The sequence below is a fragment of the Diabrotica undecimpunctata genome, chromosome 5, assembly GCF_040954645.1.
Source record: "Diabrotica undecimpunctata isolate CICGRU chromosome 5, icDiaUnde3, whole genome shotgun sequence".
NCBI lineage: Eukaryota > Metazoa > Arthropoda > Insecta > Coleoptera > Chrysomelidae > Diabrotica > Diabrotica undecimpunctata.
In genome coordinates, this window is record NC_092807.1 from 100,177,137 (window position 1) to 100,195,199 (window position 18,063).

General features: G+C 37.7%; 1 protein-coding gene across 7 annotated transcripts in view; it reads right to left on the minus strand.

Moving 5' to 3' along the window:
- Positions 1 to 18,063, minus strand: part of RhoGAP19D (Rho GTPase activating protein at 19D) — a 517,193-nt gene that overhangs the window by 147,545 nt on the left and 351,585 nt on the right. For all 7 annotated transcript variants that reach the window (XM_072532354.1, XM_072532351.1, XM_072532352.1 and 4 more), the window contains 4 exons: positions 10,539 to 10,667; positions 4,247 to 4,495; positions 1,403 to 1,741; positions 380 to 1,140 (listed from right to left, as the gene is read on the minus strand). In XM_072532354.1, coding sequence (XP_072388455.1) covers positions 380 to 1,140; positions 1,403 to 1,741; positions 4,247 to 4,495; positions 10,539 to 10,667 — 1,478 coding nt within the window. The remainder of the gene's footprint in view (positions 1 to 379; positions 1,141 to 1,402; positions 1,742 to 4,246; positions 4,496 to 10,538; positions 10,668 to 18,063) is intronic.

Here is an 18,063-nt window from a genome sequence, read left to right on the forward strand (position 1 = left end):
GCGTTGAAATCGCCACATAAAATTGTGAACTGAGTACGGGAGACATTAAGCGCAATAGATATATCGTCATGAATGGAGCGTATACTTGGATAATTTTGAGTTGAATCTACTGTTCAGCTTAAGAATAAGATATGCCACTCTGGATGACATCCTTTTGATGTTTATTATCTTGTTCGGGTGGTTTTTATGGATAAAGAAACCGATGACTCAAACTGATGTAGTTTCAGGGCCAAGGAATATACAATAATTACGTACATTAACATTAATTAATAATAATTACGTACATTGACAAACAGTAAAATTCCAAAAGTTAAACAAAATTAAGAAAAATTCTAAAATATTTTGATGCTTTTGAAATCTAATAAAAAAACATACTCACTTTCTGTCGTCATAATATGCATCTTCAACTGCAGATCCATTAATACTTTCCATGTTGTCAAAACCAGTGGGAGCTATGGCCGCCTCGTAGATTCTCTGCAAACCCACAGTTTCCCTTTCCTTCGGAGAAGTGACACCTCTTTGCTGAGGCATATTGCTAACAGCCCCACCTTGTACCGGATATCCGTTCTGATTAGTTCCTCCGCTGAGATCTCGTTCATTATCGATATCGTTTTTGACTCTCATAAAATTCTGGTGGCTCGGTTTCGAATTTCGTTCGGAGGGTTTGTCCCTTTCATTCGGAGGCCATATTTGTTTTTCCATTTTTTTAGGCCTACTGTAAAATTCTTTCCTAACATCGGATTGGTCCACAACGTTTACAGGTGTTCTTAGGAATTCTTCTTTTTGTTGGACGCTTTTCCTAAAGCGATCCATTATAGCCGAGTCGTCAGTTTCATGCCCTGTTAAAGTTAAATTAGAACCATAGGAGGTCACACTATCTTTACTGCCATCTGTTATCGAAGACGAGAGGGAAGACGTTGATTCTCTTCTCCTCTCGACTTCAATGCTATGTCTACAGCTAGGATTCTTTGACATCTCGGTAGTTTCGGGCATGTAGTTACTATTTTTGTATACAGCCTTCATGTTGTAGTTGTCCTGACTTACTGGTTGTAAGCTACTGTATTCTTGATTGTATTGCTCTGAATCTGACAGGATGTTCCCTTCACTTGCCCTGCGGCCCATTTTCTTGTATAATGGAACCTAAAATAAAAAGAATCCAAAAGTATTAATTAGGTTTCTACATTTCAATGTAACATGAAAGTCATAGAAATCTTAACAGACGATGACTATCATATTGCATGATATATTAACAATCATGGCTTGATTTTATGAAGAACTCTCTTTCTAGTTCAACTTCAAATGTATTCTTTTTCGTTCATTTGCAAAATTTTCTCCGAAATATTGACCTTTAATCATCTCTGTAGTTCAATCATATATTTATAAATAAAACTTCTAAACCTACCTGGGGTGCGGCCCTAGACCTTCCAATCCTTTCTGTATCATGAGGATGAATCTCTGCGTAGATCTCTTGTTGAACTCTTCGTCTAGGAACGTTATAATACAAATTTTCGGCACTGTGCTGTGCCCTTTCGTAACCAACTCTTTGAAGTGGATCTGCTGCTAGCGCGTACGGTTGCTGTTGTAGTGACTTCCAAGAGATGGCATCGACCTGGAATCTTTCCGTGGGAACGTTGGCTAGACGTTTAGATATGATTTGTTGAGCTGTATGTTTATCGAATGGAGGAGCTTCTGGATAGACTTGTTGATTAGATGCTGGATTGTATGCTGTCTCGGCAAAGAACTAAAAGAGGCATATATACAGACATTAATTACAATAATTTTAATAATAAGTAACATACTATCATTGTAAAAATAAGTTAGTGTTACAGAAACTAAGTCACGCAAAGTAAAACAACTGCAGTGGTGGTTCTGTAATCGGGCGTAAATGGAAGCATAGTTATGAGATAAGAGAACAAGGGGAAAGTGATTTCTTTTCCAGGGAATTTATTAGTACTATGCTAAATGGAAACAAAGAGTCGAAGAACATTTTTCGTACAGGAATTCTCAGAGACACCTGTCGTTCTTCGGTCGTTCGTGGTGTCCAAAAACTATTTGTGGATTCACCCACTTCATGATGTCGGTGGTAATTGTACAGATCTATTGTTTAACCAATAAACTCGAAATACAGAATTGAAGATCTCTATGACAATTATTACAATTAAAACTCTGTATCTCGGAGTAACAATAAAAAGCAAAAATTAGGAGCGATTAATGAATCTAACTTAAAGTCTATTTGTTTGCAACTGGCAGCTCATTACGAATGCAAATATTCAAATAGAGGATAAGAGTTACCGTCAAGGTCATAAACCATTGTCGTACGGATGTAGTTAAAATCAGTAAGGTAAATACCATGGTTTTCTATAAATTTTTGGTTGGATATCATGAAATCTTATACCTTTTAATGAGATCTCATATTCCTGTTGCCACTGTTCTATTTGTTTTTTCTCCTTCCCTTCCCCTCTCCTTTCCGACGATACTTTGCACGTTGTTGTACGTTGAGCCGTTTAGACGTTACAAGCTTAGTGTCCTTTTGGCAATGCCGCCATCTTTGTTTTTTGTGTTAACGTATTCATTACCCCCTCCCCTTTCCGACGATACCTTGCACGTTGTTGTCCGTTGAGCCGTTTAGACGTTACAAGTTTTCTTATGGGATTTAACATGGGAAAATAGCCAGAACTCTCACAGTCCTTCTACTACCGTTATATTTAAGTATATCAGTCACTGGCATTAATGGTTTTTCTATCGTTTCCCCTGTTGTGGTAGCATCCGTTGCTAGTATATCCACTATTTCATTTCCGTTAGTTCCATAATTGACCTTAATCCAAACCAAAGAAATTTGTTTACCTTTGTTCGTAAGTGACTGGATCGCTGCTAAAATTTTTATAATCACTACTGATTTGATAATTTAGTTTGTATGATTGTGTCTACCGAACTATTGCTATCTGTTAATATAACAAACTTACTCTTGTGATGGGCATTAATATATCTCAAAGCCTGAAGAATTGCGATTAGCTCAGGAGTGTAAATATACACTTGATATAGACTTGAAGTTTGAATTTTTGGGATATATTTTGATTTGAATGGTAAAAAGCGCATCCAGTAGATTCGTCAAATTTGGATCCATCTGTATAAATACAATCCGACTTGGGCCGTCTTTTTAGAATTGTTTGGTTAATAAACGCATTTATATTAAATGTATTTACATGTGATCCAATATTTAGATAATAGTAAGGGATATGTAATTCTAATATGTTATAATCGCAATTAAGGGAAGGATGTCATTTCAGTAAAACTCGCTAATAAATTGAATTAGGTCCATATAAGATACATCCATAGACTATGGATGTATCTTATATGGACCTAATTCTGCACTGAACGTATTAGGGCTCTGTAGAAGATTATTGAAGTATTTGGGTCTGCTCCCCATTTTGTGTGACTAAAAACTCTTAGTACATTTATTGCGTTTTCACAATTTGTTGACAAATGATGAATATGTTCTTTCCAAGAGATCGTCTGATTTAAAAATATGCCAAGGTATTTAACTGATGTTTTGTATGGAAATGTAAATGGTCCTATATTACTTTGGTTTGGTGTCTGATATTGTCTGCATCTTGTAAATGAACACATGACTGATTTTTTTTTGAGAGATGCAGAATCCATTTGTTTGCGATCATTCGACAATTTTTTTTTGTAGCGTTTTCTAATGCATTGATGGAAGCTTCGATCGACTTATTTTCCGCATAAATGCAAAAGTCGTCTGCGTATTGAAGTAATCTGGTTTCTTCAGTAATAGAACTGATAACATCAGCAGTGTACAGCATAAATAATAATGGTCTTAAGACGCTTCCTTGTGGCAATCCAACTGATGTCTATTTGGGCGTACCTATCATTCCATTCCATGCATCTGAATTTGGCCTCCTTTAAAAACTTTGAAAAGAAGAAAACTTGAGTACTTAGGCCATGTTATGAGAGGGCAAAGATACTTCGATAGAAGATGGAACTTAAACAAGGAGAATATCATTCCATTTATTTTTAGATGCACTTTTCTATGAGATGGTCAGTGTCTGATGTCAATATGGGAATAATAACAATTCCAGTCAAAGCGTTTACTTTAGGAATGTAATATAATGCTGAATCATCATTGTGAGCCAGGCAGATACAGTCGAACTGTCAGAAGAATGTATTTACACCGCCAATTGACAGCAAATCAAACTCAATAAAAAAATTGTATAATATTAACACTTACCCTTTGTAAAACGTCTTCTTCCTTAGGAACCACCAACAGATGAAGATATTCTGGACTCTTGACGATTAATTGCACCACTTCGGAGTACGATCTATCTTTGACCGCAACGCCGTTAACGGCGATCAATCGATCACCCCTTTGTAAGCCGGCCTGTCTAGCTGGACTCCTCTCTTTGACGTTTTTTACGAAGATGGTGTCCATGGGAGTGAGCAGAGCACCCACTGCAGCGTGCCTCGAAGCATATTGCTCCTAAAATACCAGTGATAATTTAACATTGGTTTACAAGTGACTCGTCCTGGCAAACAATCATTCAATTGATATGAATAATCACACTTATGGTAATGACTGTTTTCTAATTCTTGAACTACATAATAACATGTTAATGCAACAACATTTTTAGGAGATATGTTCTGTACGGAGTATTGTAAACATTTGATATGATATGAAAAGAACTGCGTGAGTATGTTCATTGAGAAAGTGTGATAATTTACTTATGGCAATTACAAATATAAATTACTGAATCGTTTTGATTTTAAATTGGCCAGTACAGTAATAAAAACAAACGCTATTTATAGTTTATTTTACGTCAATTTATATATTTAGGTTCAATTTAATTAATATAAATATTTTATTCCACAAATATTGTCTATTTTGACTGTAATTTCCAATAATCTATGATGTCTAGGAAAATTTATCAAATGTTTATTAAATCTATATTTGTAACGAATGGGATGCATGTAATCAAATCGTAAAACATGTAGAAAATCAGATCCTATGAAGAAAAGTGTTGCCTAAAAGCACTGGCTAGTCTTCAACTTGATGAATGTTCCCAAGCCACTAGAAAGAAGAACCATGTATATATGCTTATACAACAAAGGAAAATACGAACAACTGTTGAATACTATAAGCTCCTCATGAGCTCAGAAGAGATTTGAGACTAAAAGCTTAAAAACCAACCCAAAGAAATGAGAACGAGACATGAAATCTTTTCTAATTAGCCTTCTTCGGTCCATCTTTGGACATAGGCCTCCCCAATCCTTTTCCATTCTTCTCTGTCTGTTGCTACAGTCATCCACTTAGAGCCCCGTGCTTGTTGACATCATCTGCCCATCTTATTTGGGGCTTTCCTCTGCTTCGTTTATATTCCCACGGTCTCCAAATTATAAGAATTTTGTTACATCGGTCTTCTTTTTGTCTTATATTGTGTTCAGGAAATTTCCATTTCAATTTTGCAATTTCTTGTTTATACTACTCCGGAAATGAAATAAGACAAGGTGAAAGAGGAGTAGGGTTTATGGTAACCAAAAAAACTGCGGAAAGCCATTATCGCATTTACACCAATATCAGATAGAATTTGTACCATAAGATTTAAAGGTAAATTTCATAACGTGACAATGGTTAATGTATACGCACCGACGGAAGAGGCTGATGAAGAAGACGTTGAAAGATTCTACGGAGAACTACAGGATGTATGTGATAAAATCCAAAGACACGATGCTGTTATAACGTTAGGCGATTTTAATGCTAAACTGGGGAAAGAAGAAACGTTTGCAAATATATTTGGGAAACACAGTTTGCACACTGAAACCGGTCAAAATGGACCCAGGGTGACACAGTTCGCAGCAGCAAATAATTACGTAGTTGTCAGTACTAACTTTCAAAGAAAAGATATCCATAAAGGAACATGGAAAATACCAGGAACTAACGAAGCCAATCAAATTGACCATATACTCATCTCAAAAAGATGGGCAACAGACATAACTAATGTCAGAACGTATCGCGGGGCGAACTCTGACTCAGATCACTATCTTTTAGGGGCAAAATTACGGCAGAAAATAGCGACAGTAGCAAAAGGGAAAAATATTCAAATCAAAAAATGGAATGTCGAAGGATTCAAAAGCGCAACAAAGAGACAAGATTACAGAAATGCTCTCCAAATAAAACTCAACCGAACTAGAGAGGAAGATACTGTAGAGGAGGAATGGAGACAATTAAAAACAATTATAACGGAGTCAGCAGAGGAAACTGTCGGAAAAGCCAAAAGGCAAAGAAATGCGGAATGGTATGATGATGAATGCAGAACTGCAGTAGAGGAAAAAAGGCAAGCTAGGCTTAACCAACTTCAAAGAAACACAAGAAATAGCAGTGAGATTTATAACAAAAAAAGAATACAAGCGACTAGAATCTGCAGAAGAAAGAAAAGAGAGGCTATGAAAAAACAAGTACAAGAAATCGTAAAGCATAACAACAGACGCGAAAGCAGAAAATTCTATAAATGCATAAAAGAAAGCACACAGTCATTTAGACCAAAACTAACGATATGCAAAGACAAGGACGGAGAACTACTAACAGAGAAGCAAAAAATTATAATGAGATGGAAACAATAACACGGAGCTGCACATCGAAAATCCGAGTTATGAAGAAGTAGTTCAGATAATAAATAAACTAAAAAACAATAAAGCACCAGGAACGGACGGAATTTCGGCAGAATTATTCAAGCATGGAGGATCCGAACTCTGGGAAAGAATCCATTACCTCCATTACGAAGGAGCAAATGCCAGAGGAATGGACAGTTGGCCTCATACAGCCAATATATAAAAAAGGAGATAAGAGGGAATGCCAGAATTATAGGCTAATAACATTGCTAAATGTAATATACAAAATTCTTTCTGGTATAATCTACAATAGATTATTAGAATACTCCGAAAATATAATTGGTGATTATCAAAATGGATTTAGACCAAATAGAGCCACTACAGATAACATATTCATACTAAGAACGGTACAAGAAAAAGCTTATGAATACGACATAGACCTATATAATATGTATATAGACTTTAAACAAGCTTTTGATAGTGTGAAAAGAGACAGAATGCTGGAAGACCTTTGTAATCTAGGTATACCTAAGAAATACATCAGCCTCATAAAAATGACGTTGCAGGGTTCAAAAGCCGCAGTCAGAGTAGATGGAGAACTGTCTCCCCTGTTTAACATCAACATGGGAGTAAGACAGGGAGATGCCCTATCAACCATGCTATTCAACCTAGTTCTTGAGGCAGTCATCAGAAAAACCAATATAACCGGCCATATAAACACCAAATCAGTACAAATTACTGCATATGCAGACGATGTAGCCATCATTAGTAGGAATAAGCCACGACTAATGGAAGTGTTCAAACAAATTGATACTGAAGCAAGAAAAAGAGGTCTCAAAATAAACGAAGCAAAAACGAAGTATATGACAGTCAAAAGAATAACTGACAATGAAAATAATATCACAATAGACAACTATACTATCGAACGAGTGGATGCCTTTACATATCTCGGCACAGAAATCAATCAGAAGAACTCCGTAAGTAGCGAAATTAATGCGCGTATTTCCAGCGGGAATTGTACATACTATGCTAATAAAAGATTGATGACATCGAAATTATTAGACAAAAGAACCAAAATGACTATCTACAGAACACTGATTAGACCCTTAGTAACCTATGGATGTGAAACTTGGGTAATGACGAAAAAAGATGAAGCCCAACTCAGGACATTCGAGAGAAAAATACTGAGGAAAGTATATGGCCCGGTACAAGAGGAAGATGGCACATGGAGAATCAGGAGAAACGACGAGGTTAATGAGTTAAATGAAGGTTATGACATTGTAAGATTTGTGAAAAGTGAAAGACTGTCATGGCTGGGATATGTGCAGAGACAAAACGATGCAAAAACAACAAAGAAAATGTTACAATGGAAGCCCATAGGAAGGCGAAAAAAAGGAAGGCCCAGAACGAGATGGTTGGATGACGTGGAAGACGACCTGAAAACAATGAACATAAGACAATGGAGAAGAAGGGCACAAGAGAGATCTGAATGGAAGGACATAGCCAGACAGGCAAAGACCCATCCAGGGTTATGATGCCAAAAGAAGAAGAAGAAGAATTTCTTGTCTAACATCCCTCACTTTTGTTTTCTCTCTTATCCACTCGTTTCTCTTTTTATCCATTAGTCTTATGTGCAACATTTGTCTTTCCATTGCTCTTTGGGTTTTTATGATTTTGTCCATGTTTGCTTTTGTAAATGTCCACGTTTGGGAACCATAAGTGAGAACAGGGAGTACGCATTGATTGTATACTTTGGTCTTAAGATGCTGTGGATATCTTTTGTTTTTAAGAAAGTAGCTTAGTTTGCCAAATGCCGTCCATGCCAGTCTAACTCGTCTTTTTATCTCTGCTGTGGTTTTAATTATAAGTATAAGTATAATTAAATAAAAGGTTGGCACTATATATACTGTATCTAAAAACCCTATCGAACCGAACTACTTACAAAAAACACAAAATGCAAAACGTCGGAGTATCAAGGGTGTACTGTATTAATATTTACTTCATATATGTAGTGGATTTTGACAATCGCCATGAGATGTGGAAGTACTCTGACAATGACAAAAATGGCTAGTCCTTTTGGGTTGGTCAGAAGAATATGACATCCATCTTCTATTCTGATCAAAATCGGCATAAGAATTCCAGTTATAAGATGGTTTCCACGCCCCAGATGAAATTTCAGGAAAGCTAACTGATATGCTTTATTATATTATAATATTCTGCAAAAGTGCAATACCACATGGAGTTTCTCCGCGACCATACTTAGATCGACAGCGCTGGGAATTGTGCATCCCGTTGCAGAGTACTGTGCACCGATGCAGCCTCTTATGAGGGAGTATAGAAAAATTAACGCCTACCCCGAGCTCCACTCCCACGTTGGTATCATCGGCAGAGACACAAATAGACTTTGCTCAAGAAATAACCCTCTGGACTCTACATAAATTCTAATTAGAAGGAACTTCAAGATAACCCACCGTTGACAAGAATAATGGGAGAAGAATGGACCGCCTGTCACCCGGAACATGTCATGTATTACAAGCAAGCCACACAGAATAAGAATAAGGTGCTCCGAATTAGTTTTCAGGTAAGGAAAATACACTCGCCAAAATGCGATCACGGTGCAGCAAGAAATATGGCTAAACATCTGGTGGAGAAAATACTCAATCATATCATCTTTTTAGCGGCGGCCAAAAAAGAGTCAATTGAATATATTTGTCAATTCAATGTTTGTTTATTAAAATTAAGTATAGGTATTTGTAGCTTGTAATGTATTGTCGTCTTTGTTTATACATAGAACTTACTTGTAGTGTAGCAATATACTAAATAAATAAAATAAACAAGAAACTACCTGTTCTAGCCAATGTTTTGAATTAACCTCATACATTTTTTCAGATGCGGTAACCTAGCAGTGTCTGGTAACGATATGGGATCTGCTATGCCATATGCGAAGATTGTAGACAAAAACAGTCGTAATCAGAAGTCCTAATAAGAACCAGGCCGACGATTGTGATGGAGAGTTAGCGAAACACACAGAGGGACGAACGCCTTACCGTTAAAATATTCAAGCAGTTTTGTGTTTAATTCAATAAAGTTTTCATGGCACACCGGGTTTCACTGTTTTTACCAGCGGCACATATCGTAGCGAGACAATACAGAAACTAAAGAACAACAAAGCTTTCTCCAGCTCTATAACCTTAGGTGAGTGTATGATACTTATTACAGAATTCTGCAGGTCTGTACCAACTTGTACATATCTAGTAGGAGGGTACCAAAGTTTTGAAGTCACTTGGTGGTTTCCATAAGGAGTTTGTCACTTACGATCTCGTTTTTTAAAATATGTATGCCGATAGTTTTAATAAAAAATCCTCATTGTTTGCAGGTATCCCTTGACTAGCGCATGTCCAGTAAGGACGCCTGTTATGTACTGAGCTTATTCCTAGTTGTTTTCCGCAGTACTTCAGCCCTATTAGCGCATGTTCGTCCAATATAAATTTTGCAAAAGTCTTGAGCAGATATACTTTTCCATTGGGGGATATGTTTGGTTATTGTTCGGATCCAGGTTCTTTTCAGGTCGTGGGTCGGAGAATAGTTTTCATTGATTCTTAAATTATGCAATGTTCTCCAAGCTTCGGATCCTGTTTCAACCTCATATGTCAAATTTAGCTCATTTCATTTCCCATTTTCGGTTTATAAGTTCTTTAAACTACATATATTTGTGTTTCCAATACTAATATAAAATTGCCAAACACTTGTTTTCTTTACTAACTTAAAAAAACTTCATTCTACAACCTCATATTGTTTCTATTGTCATAGTTTCGTCAGTTTTTAATTTTTTTATTGGTCAACATTAAACTAGGACAATAGAAGTTGTTTTTAGTAAATTTTGACTGAAAAATTAAAAAAAAAAAAACAATACATACAGCAACTGAATCTGGTGGATAGACGATGAAATGCCTAAGAGTGAATCCAAAACTATCGCCATATCGTCGTAAATATAGGCTTCTTGGACCTCTACTGCCTCTAGGTACAGGAACTATCCCGGGTTGATTCTGTAACAAAATAAAATCATTAGTAACGTATTGACAATGGATTTCAAGTATGATTTGTTAAAACACCCTCCTTATTGGTCAGATTTGGCTCCTTTTAAGTTTCAACTATTCTGAACTTTTAAGGATCTCAAAAAATGTATGTGTTATGTTAAATATGGAGGTAATTATGGTATTACAAAAGATACGATTTTATAATTGAAGAAAGTGTACTGGAAAAAGTGTATTGAATTAAAAAGACACTAAATCCTGAAATATTTTCGCTTACTAGACCAACAATGTTTCTCCTTACCCTCGTAGTTACCAAAACCTCTATAGATGGGTATGTACAACTTCTACATAACACTTGATTATACTAAAATAGCTCTTATTTCCAATTACGTATGTTCCTTTGTCTGTCTATTATAATAAAAAGTTACCAAATGAAAATGAAAATAGATATATGTATTGAACATTAAATTCTAGTCGCTGTACTATTATTATTATTAATGGACGTGCAAAACAACATGCAATATAGGTTTATACCTGTACATCAGGACTGATATATTTTAATACAAACTTGCGTTGTGTTTATCGCATTTCAACTATATTTCGTTTTAATTTAATTTTCCAATTAATTTGTTTGAAGTGTTTATCTTTATATTTAAGTTCGTGGAAATATATTTTTAAATGGTCATAAATATTTTGTACATGACAAGTGTTGTGTGAATCACCTTCCATAACGTGCCAATTTTACGATATACTCACAATAAACTATCCTTTTTATTGTACTTTTCTTATTGAGCTCACATTAAATTATTCACTCACAATTTATTAGCTATTTTGTATTAATACAAAAAACAGTTATATTGTTCCTGTAGTGATCATTTCCTAAGTTCCTTTACTTATTTAATATTGACCCACTGCACTGGCGAGAATCAGTGGCGAACACTCCATTTTCCACAGGCCAATTTATAATTACCTCTTTGATGATATTAATTACAGCTCTAGAATACCGACACTTAGAATTCCACAAATATTGGAAACCATCAAGACACGAAAGCTGCAATACCTGGGGCATGTTATGCGTAATGAGAGATACAACCTACTTCAATTGATTATACAAGGGAAAATCCAGGGCAAGAGAAGTGTAGGAAGAAGAAGAATCTCATGGTTGCGTAACTTGAGGGAATGGTACGGATGCACATCAATTGAACTATTCAGAGCAGCAGCATCTAAGATCAGAATAGCCATGATGATTGCCAACCTCCGTCGCGGAGATGGCACGTGAAGAAGAAGAATACCGACACTTACGGCATTGATATAAAAAAACAGTCCTGTAGTGATCCTTTCCTAAATTTTAATGCCTACTCAACATTGGCCTACTGCATTGATGAGGATCAATCAACTGCAATGGTCAGTAGGATTAGGAATAGTGAAACAACAGGGTAACATTCCCTGGTGCTTAATGTATGCTGATGATGTAGTGTTAGTAGGAAACAGTGAAAGCGATTTAGAACATAGGCGCTCCAGTTACTTCAACATCAATATTTAAAAAGTCCCTTGAAGATGATAAAAAAATTGTGGGACTTTTTCACAAAACCGTATGAGGCGCGAAGTGCAAGATGCTCTTTATGCTCAATAAAATTGTTGATTAGCAACCGCTAAACGACAGGCTTAGCAGGCCATCTTAAAAAGATAAATTGTATCAATGTTAACTCAGTTCTTCAAGCTCCAGAACCAACAACAATATACCAGCTTCCAATGCCGCCAAAGCAACCTTGCCAAAATCAGAAAGTAGTTCCGGACAAAAAAGGATTGGAAGTAACAATCGAACCAACATCGGCGAGCCCTGTTGAATTGATTCCTCGTTACAGCGATCTGCTTATGAAAATACGGAAAGTTGTTAAAGTTCAAAAAATCACCTACCAAAGACGACATGTTATTGCAAAAATATGTCAAGGAAGAGTTAGGCTAGGAATTAAGTTTGCTAGGCTAGGAATTAATTCTTGACTGCCGCACCAGATGGAACAGTTTGCGCAGTATACTGGAACGTTTCTACGTGTAAAAGTTTGCATCGATAAAGCGTTGATAGACGTTGACTCTACGATAAAATTCTCGGCTGGCGAGTGATCAATAATCAATTAGTTTATCGCCACTCTTCAACTGGTGAAACTTTCTGTAGCAGCTGTTGTATGCAGAAGAGAGTCCACTTTATAACGGCAGACACAACCATAAAATTTGTCTGAGACAAACTCCAAATAGCCAGGACTCTAGCCTTAGTACCAAGCTATTCGGAAGCACTAGGAGCGACAAGAGATGAAACATTTGTTGAGTCGTATAAATAAACAAGTGATTGTGGAACCAGTGCAAGAGGACAAAATCTAAGTAGAAGATGGCCAGCTAATCCGTAGTCCGTGAAGTTTACTTTAGAACAAGAACTTAAGATTGAACTAAAACGAGGGAGAGAAAACTTTTATAACCAAAAAAACTTTTTCTAAAAAAGATTACGAAAAGATTTTGAAAAAGGAAATGACCGTTTATGATACCGAAGGAGTAAAAGGCGATCATTTGCCCATGGTTTATAACTAGTTGATGACCTTAAAACAGACCAGCGTAGAGGCCGAAAGGGCTTTTTTGCAACCGGTTATATGTGCAATTATGTGCGAAGTATGGTAGGAGATAAGAGGATACGTAAAATATGTTTTTTAAGGTCTCACTAAATAGTTCATGTTTCTGTTATTTAGAAATTTAGAATACATACTGATTTTTATCATGAGATCCAAAAAAAGCTCCTCCTCAGTAAGCCATGGAAGAAAAACATATTAAGGTAAGTCAGGGTAAGTGGGAATCTGGGGCAAGTGCGACTATTCAATACCGTAATTCAACCAACGATAGTAAAATAGCGAAATCTAGTGTAAACGTTACTCAACTTCATAACCATGTGTTCTGTATACGGTGGAGCGACGTTACCGACAGTACATGTGAGAGTTGAGGTATTGAACATATTGTTACGATAATTATCCTGGCCTAAAATAACCGTAAATATTATGACTAATGTGTTCTGTTTTTAGATTTTACGAGAGTATTCTATTAGCCGGCAGAAATTTACCTGAATGGACCTTCCAGAAACGGTCGAGCCGATGTAAAAAAATACCCGTTTGCCTTACCGTTATAATTTCGCCGCAAATCGAGAAGGCTGTTCGATGATTCTAGCGTAAAGGCAATGGCATATATAAAGGACATTTGATTTGGAAGGAACAGTTAATTCTGAACTCGCGCTCGCGAATTTGTAACGTACGGATATATATAAATTTGTCAGATAAGTTAATATAAATAAAGAAATAAATTAAATCCGTAAGTGTTATAAATATTGAACCTTTTAATAAATCCACAACAAATGGTGTCAGAGTGAGATCGAACATAAATTAGACTTATAATAATAATACAAGTGAATATAAAATAAATTGTGAAAATGGCTACGATTTATGAGCTGACAGTGACTAATTTAAGAAGACATCTTGAAGACAGAGAATTAGCTTCTACCGGAAAAAAGGCTGAGTTAGTCCAACGACTAAAGAACGCTTTGCTAGAAGAAGGACTAGATCCAGAGACTTATATATTTGAAGATGCTGTCCTCTCGTCGATTTCGAAAGTTTCCGGCGACATCGCATCATTAGAGAACAAAGTTTCCGACGATATTTCGAAAGTGTCTTCTGATGTAGCCAAAGTTTCCGGCGACATCGCATCATTGGAGAACAAAGTATCCGGCGACATCGCTTCTTTAGAAAGCAAAGTTTCTAACGAGATTTCTTCTCTGGAAAGCAAAGTTTCTGCTAACATCTCTAAAGTCACTTCTGAAATATCTGCTCTTGACGATAGAGTGTCTTCGCTAAAAAACCAAGTTGCTGCCGATAAGTTGGCCTTCGAAGAAAAGATTAAAGAGATGGAAAGGAAGATGGAAGAAACAGGGACAGCAGAGAGAGGTAACAATCCGATTACAGTGGAGATAAAAGAAGACGAGACGAAATTTAAGTTGGAGACACGGCCGAAATTTGAAGGAAGTGGAGGTTCTATTCATGTTAAAGTCCCAACTTTCGACGGAAAATCATCATGGAACAACTACATGAAACAGTTCGAATCAGCCGCAAGAGCAAATGGATGGTCTGAAAAAGAAAAGGCTGTAAACCTGACTATCGCTCTTCGAGGAGATGCCTTAGATGTGCTTCAGACCATAGCCGTAGAGGAGACCGATGATTTCGAACAACTGAAGAAGAGGTTAAATATGCGATATGGCCACGAACATTTGGAGCATGTATATCAGTCACAGCTTAAAAATCGTAGACAGAAGAAAGATGAGGCTCTTCAAGAATATGAGGTAGATATTGCCAGATTAGTACGATATGCTTATCCAACAGCTCCCGAAGACATGATGGAAAAATTGGCCGTTCAAACGTTTATTGATGGTCTTCGTGATCATGAAATGCAGAGAACACTACGATTAGCTCGTCACAAGACGCTGGTTGATGTCCTATCCGCCGCCCTCGAATACGAGTCAGCTACGCAGGCCTCTGGCGGGTACAGTAAAGTTAGGACTGTAAAAGAGGAAGGAGATGAAGATAAACTTGACCAGCTCGTTAATATGATGAAAAGCATGACATACAAGAAAACGAAGACCATCAGATGCTGGAATTGTGGCGAAATAGGACACGTACGAAGCTCCTGTAAGCACCCTAGGTACGACGCAAATCAAGAAACTCACCATCAGGAAAACTAGAACGGGTCAGCCTTAGGGGGGCAGCTTCGACCCAAAACTTTTCCAAAGACCCTCTCATACTAATAGCTTCTTTGAAATGTCGTGAAGATAGTGTATATGTAGATGGAGACATAAATGGTAAAAAGCATACGTTGTTGGTGGATACCGGAGCGACCAGAACCATTATACGCCCGACAGTTATAAACAGCCGAAAGAAACTGTTACCAACGAGGTTACGACTTCGGACCGCTACAGGTGAAAATGCCAATATTCATGGAGAAATCCAGGTACAATTGGGAATTGGGGCAGAAAAGTTTGTCCATACTGTTATAGTTGCTGACATCGAAGAGGATGTTATATTAGGAATGGACGTAATGAATATGCATGGATTCCAATTGGATTTTAAGAATAAGGTAATCAAAGTTGGCAACGAGGAGGTATTTCTCCATCCACATAATGACAACACTGTGCAAGCAGCCATTACAGAAGATACAGTCGTGCCTGCGAGAAGCGAAACGATCATAGTAGCGCGACTACAGGGAATTGTAGACGAAGGGAGACCTGTTATGATGGAGCCTTGGAACCACGACGATGAGGTTGGCCGTGGAATCATAATTGGAAAGGAATTGGTGACTTCGGCTAAAGAAATTCCTGTGAGACTTATCAATGTCAACGACTACCCAGTGACCATAAAGAAAGAGACAAAAGTAGGAACTTGTGTACCTGTGACATCCATAATTCGTCAGGCGACAACATCTGATAATTCCAACGACAAATTCGACCAAATGGTTGCAGTTGCAGGACAGTCTCTAAATCAGATGGAGAAAAGGAAATTAAGGGAATTTCTTCGGCAGTATCGTGATATTTTCGTACCGAAAGGAGGAAAGACGGGAAGAACTACCGTTGTTAAGCATAAAATTGATACTGGTAATGCTAAGCCAATTCGTCAAACAGCTCGACGATTACCACAGGCGAAGAGAGAGGAAGCTGAAACGATTGTTCAGGAAATGAAGAAAGACGGGGTGATAGAACCTTCTACGAGTCCATGGGTCTCTCCGGTGGTCCTGGTTAAGAAGAAAGACGGAACGACGAGGTTCTGTGTGGATTACCGTTTGCTGAACAACGTTACCAAGAAAGATAGTTATCCTCTGCCTCGGATCGATGACACATTGGACACATTGGCTGGAAGTAAATTGTTTTCTACTTTAGATTTGAAGTCTGGATACTGGCAGGTAGAAATGGACCCAGTCGATAAAGAAAAGACAGCCTTCACCACAGGATCTGGATTGTGGCAATTCAACGTTATGCCATTTGGACTTTGTAATGCTCCTGCGACATTTGAGAGGCTTATGGAAAATGTGTTGAGAGGGTTATCTTGGAAAACATGCCTGGTTTATTTAGATGACATAATCGTCTTGGGGGAGACATTCGAAGATCATTTGAGGAATTTAGAAAACGTTTTTAATCGACTTAAAGCTGCCCAATTGATGCTAAACCCCAAAAAGTGCCAGCTATTTCAAGGTAAAGTCAATTATCTGGGTCATATAGTCAGTAAAGAAGGAGTGGCCGTGGATAAGGGAAAAATCGATTCCATTAAGGAATGGCCAAAACCAACTGACAAACATCAAGTGAGAAGTTTTCTTGGACTATGTACTTACTACCGGAGGTTTATTAAGAAGTTTGCAGATATCGCTAAGCCATTAACGCGACTTACAGAGGAAGCAAGAGAATACCGCTGGGATATAGACTGCCAAAATGCCTTTGAAACGTTGAAAAAGCATTTAATAACAGCACCAATTTTGGGGTATCCACTGCCAGAAGGAGAGTTCATCTTAGATACGGATGCAAGTAACGTGGGAATTGGAGGAGTGCTGTCTCAGATTCAAGGAGGACAGGAACGAGTCCTCGGATATTTTAGTAAAGTCCTTTCAAAACCTGAGCGGAATTATTGCGTCACGAGAAGAGAACTTCTGGCAGTAGTGAAATCAGTAGAGCACTTCTATCAATACCTCTATGGAAGGAAGTTTTTAATCCGAACCGACCATGCCGCCCTTAAGTGGTTGATGCAGTTTAAGAATCCAGAGGGTCAGATAGCCAGGTGGATCGAACGACTCCAAGAATACGATTTTAAGATTGAGCACCGAGCCGGAGTTAGCCACAGAAACGCTGATTCTCTTTCCAGAAGGCCATGCCCAGCAGAGTGTCCTCACTGCAACAAAACGGAATCCAAGGAAGCAGCAGTGCTAAGAACGACGATTGTCAACGACGACTGGACGCCTACTAAGATAAGGGAAGAACAAGAGAGAGATCCAGTTATACAGAAAATCCGAAAATGGAAAGAGGAAAACCGTCGACCACCTTGGCAGGAAATATCAAACCTATGCTCAGTAGTTAAGACGTATTGGGCCCAGTGGGACTCATTTATCATCGAAGATGGCTTGCTCAAACGAGTCCTGGAAAATGATGACGGTTCAGAGAAAAGAAGACAGTTGGTGATCCCAAAGAGCAGAATAGCCGAAGTACTTCGTCAGTTACACGACAGTCCATCGGGAGGGCATTTTGGTGTAAGGAAAACCCTTCAGCGAATTCGGGAACGGTTTTATTGGATGAACAGTTCCGACGACGTAAAAGACTGGTGTAAGAAATGTACTATTTGTGCTACGA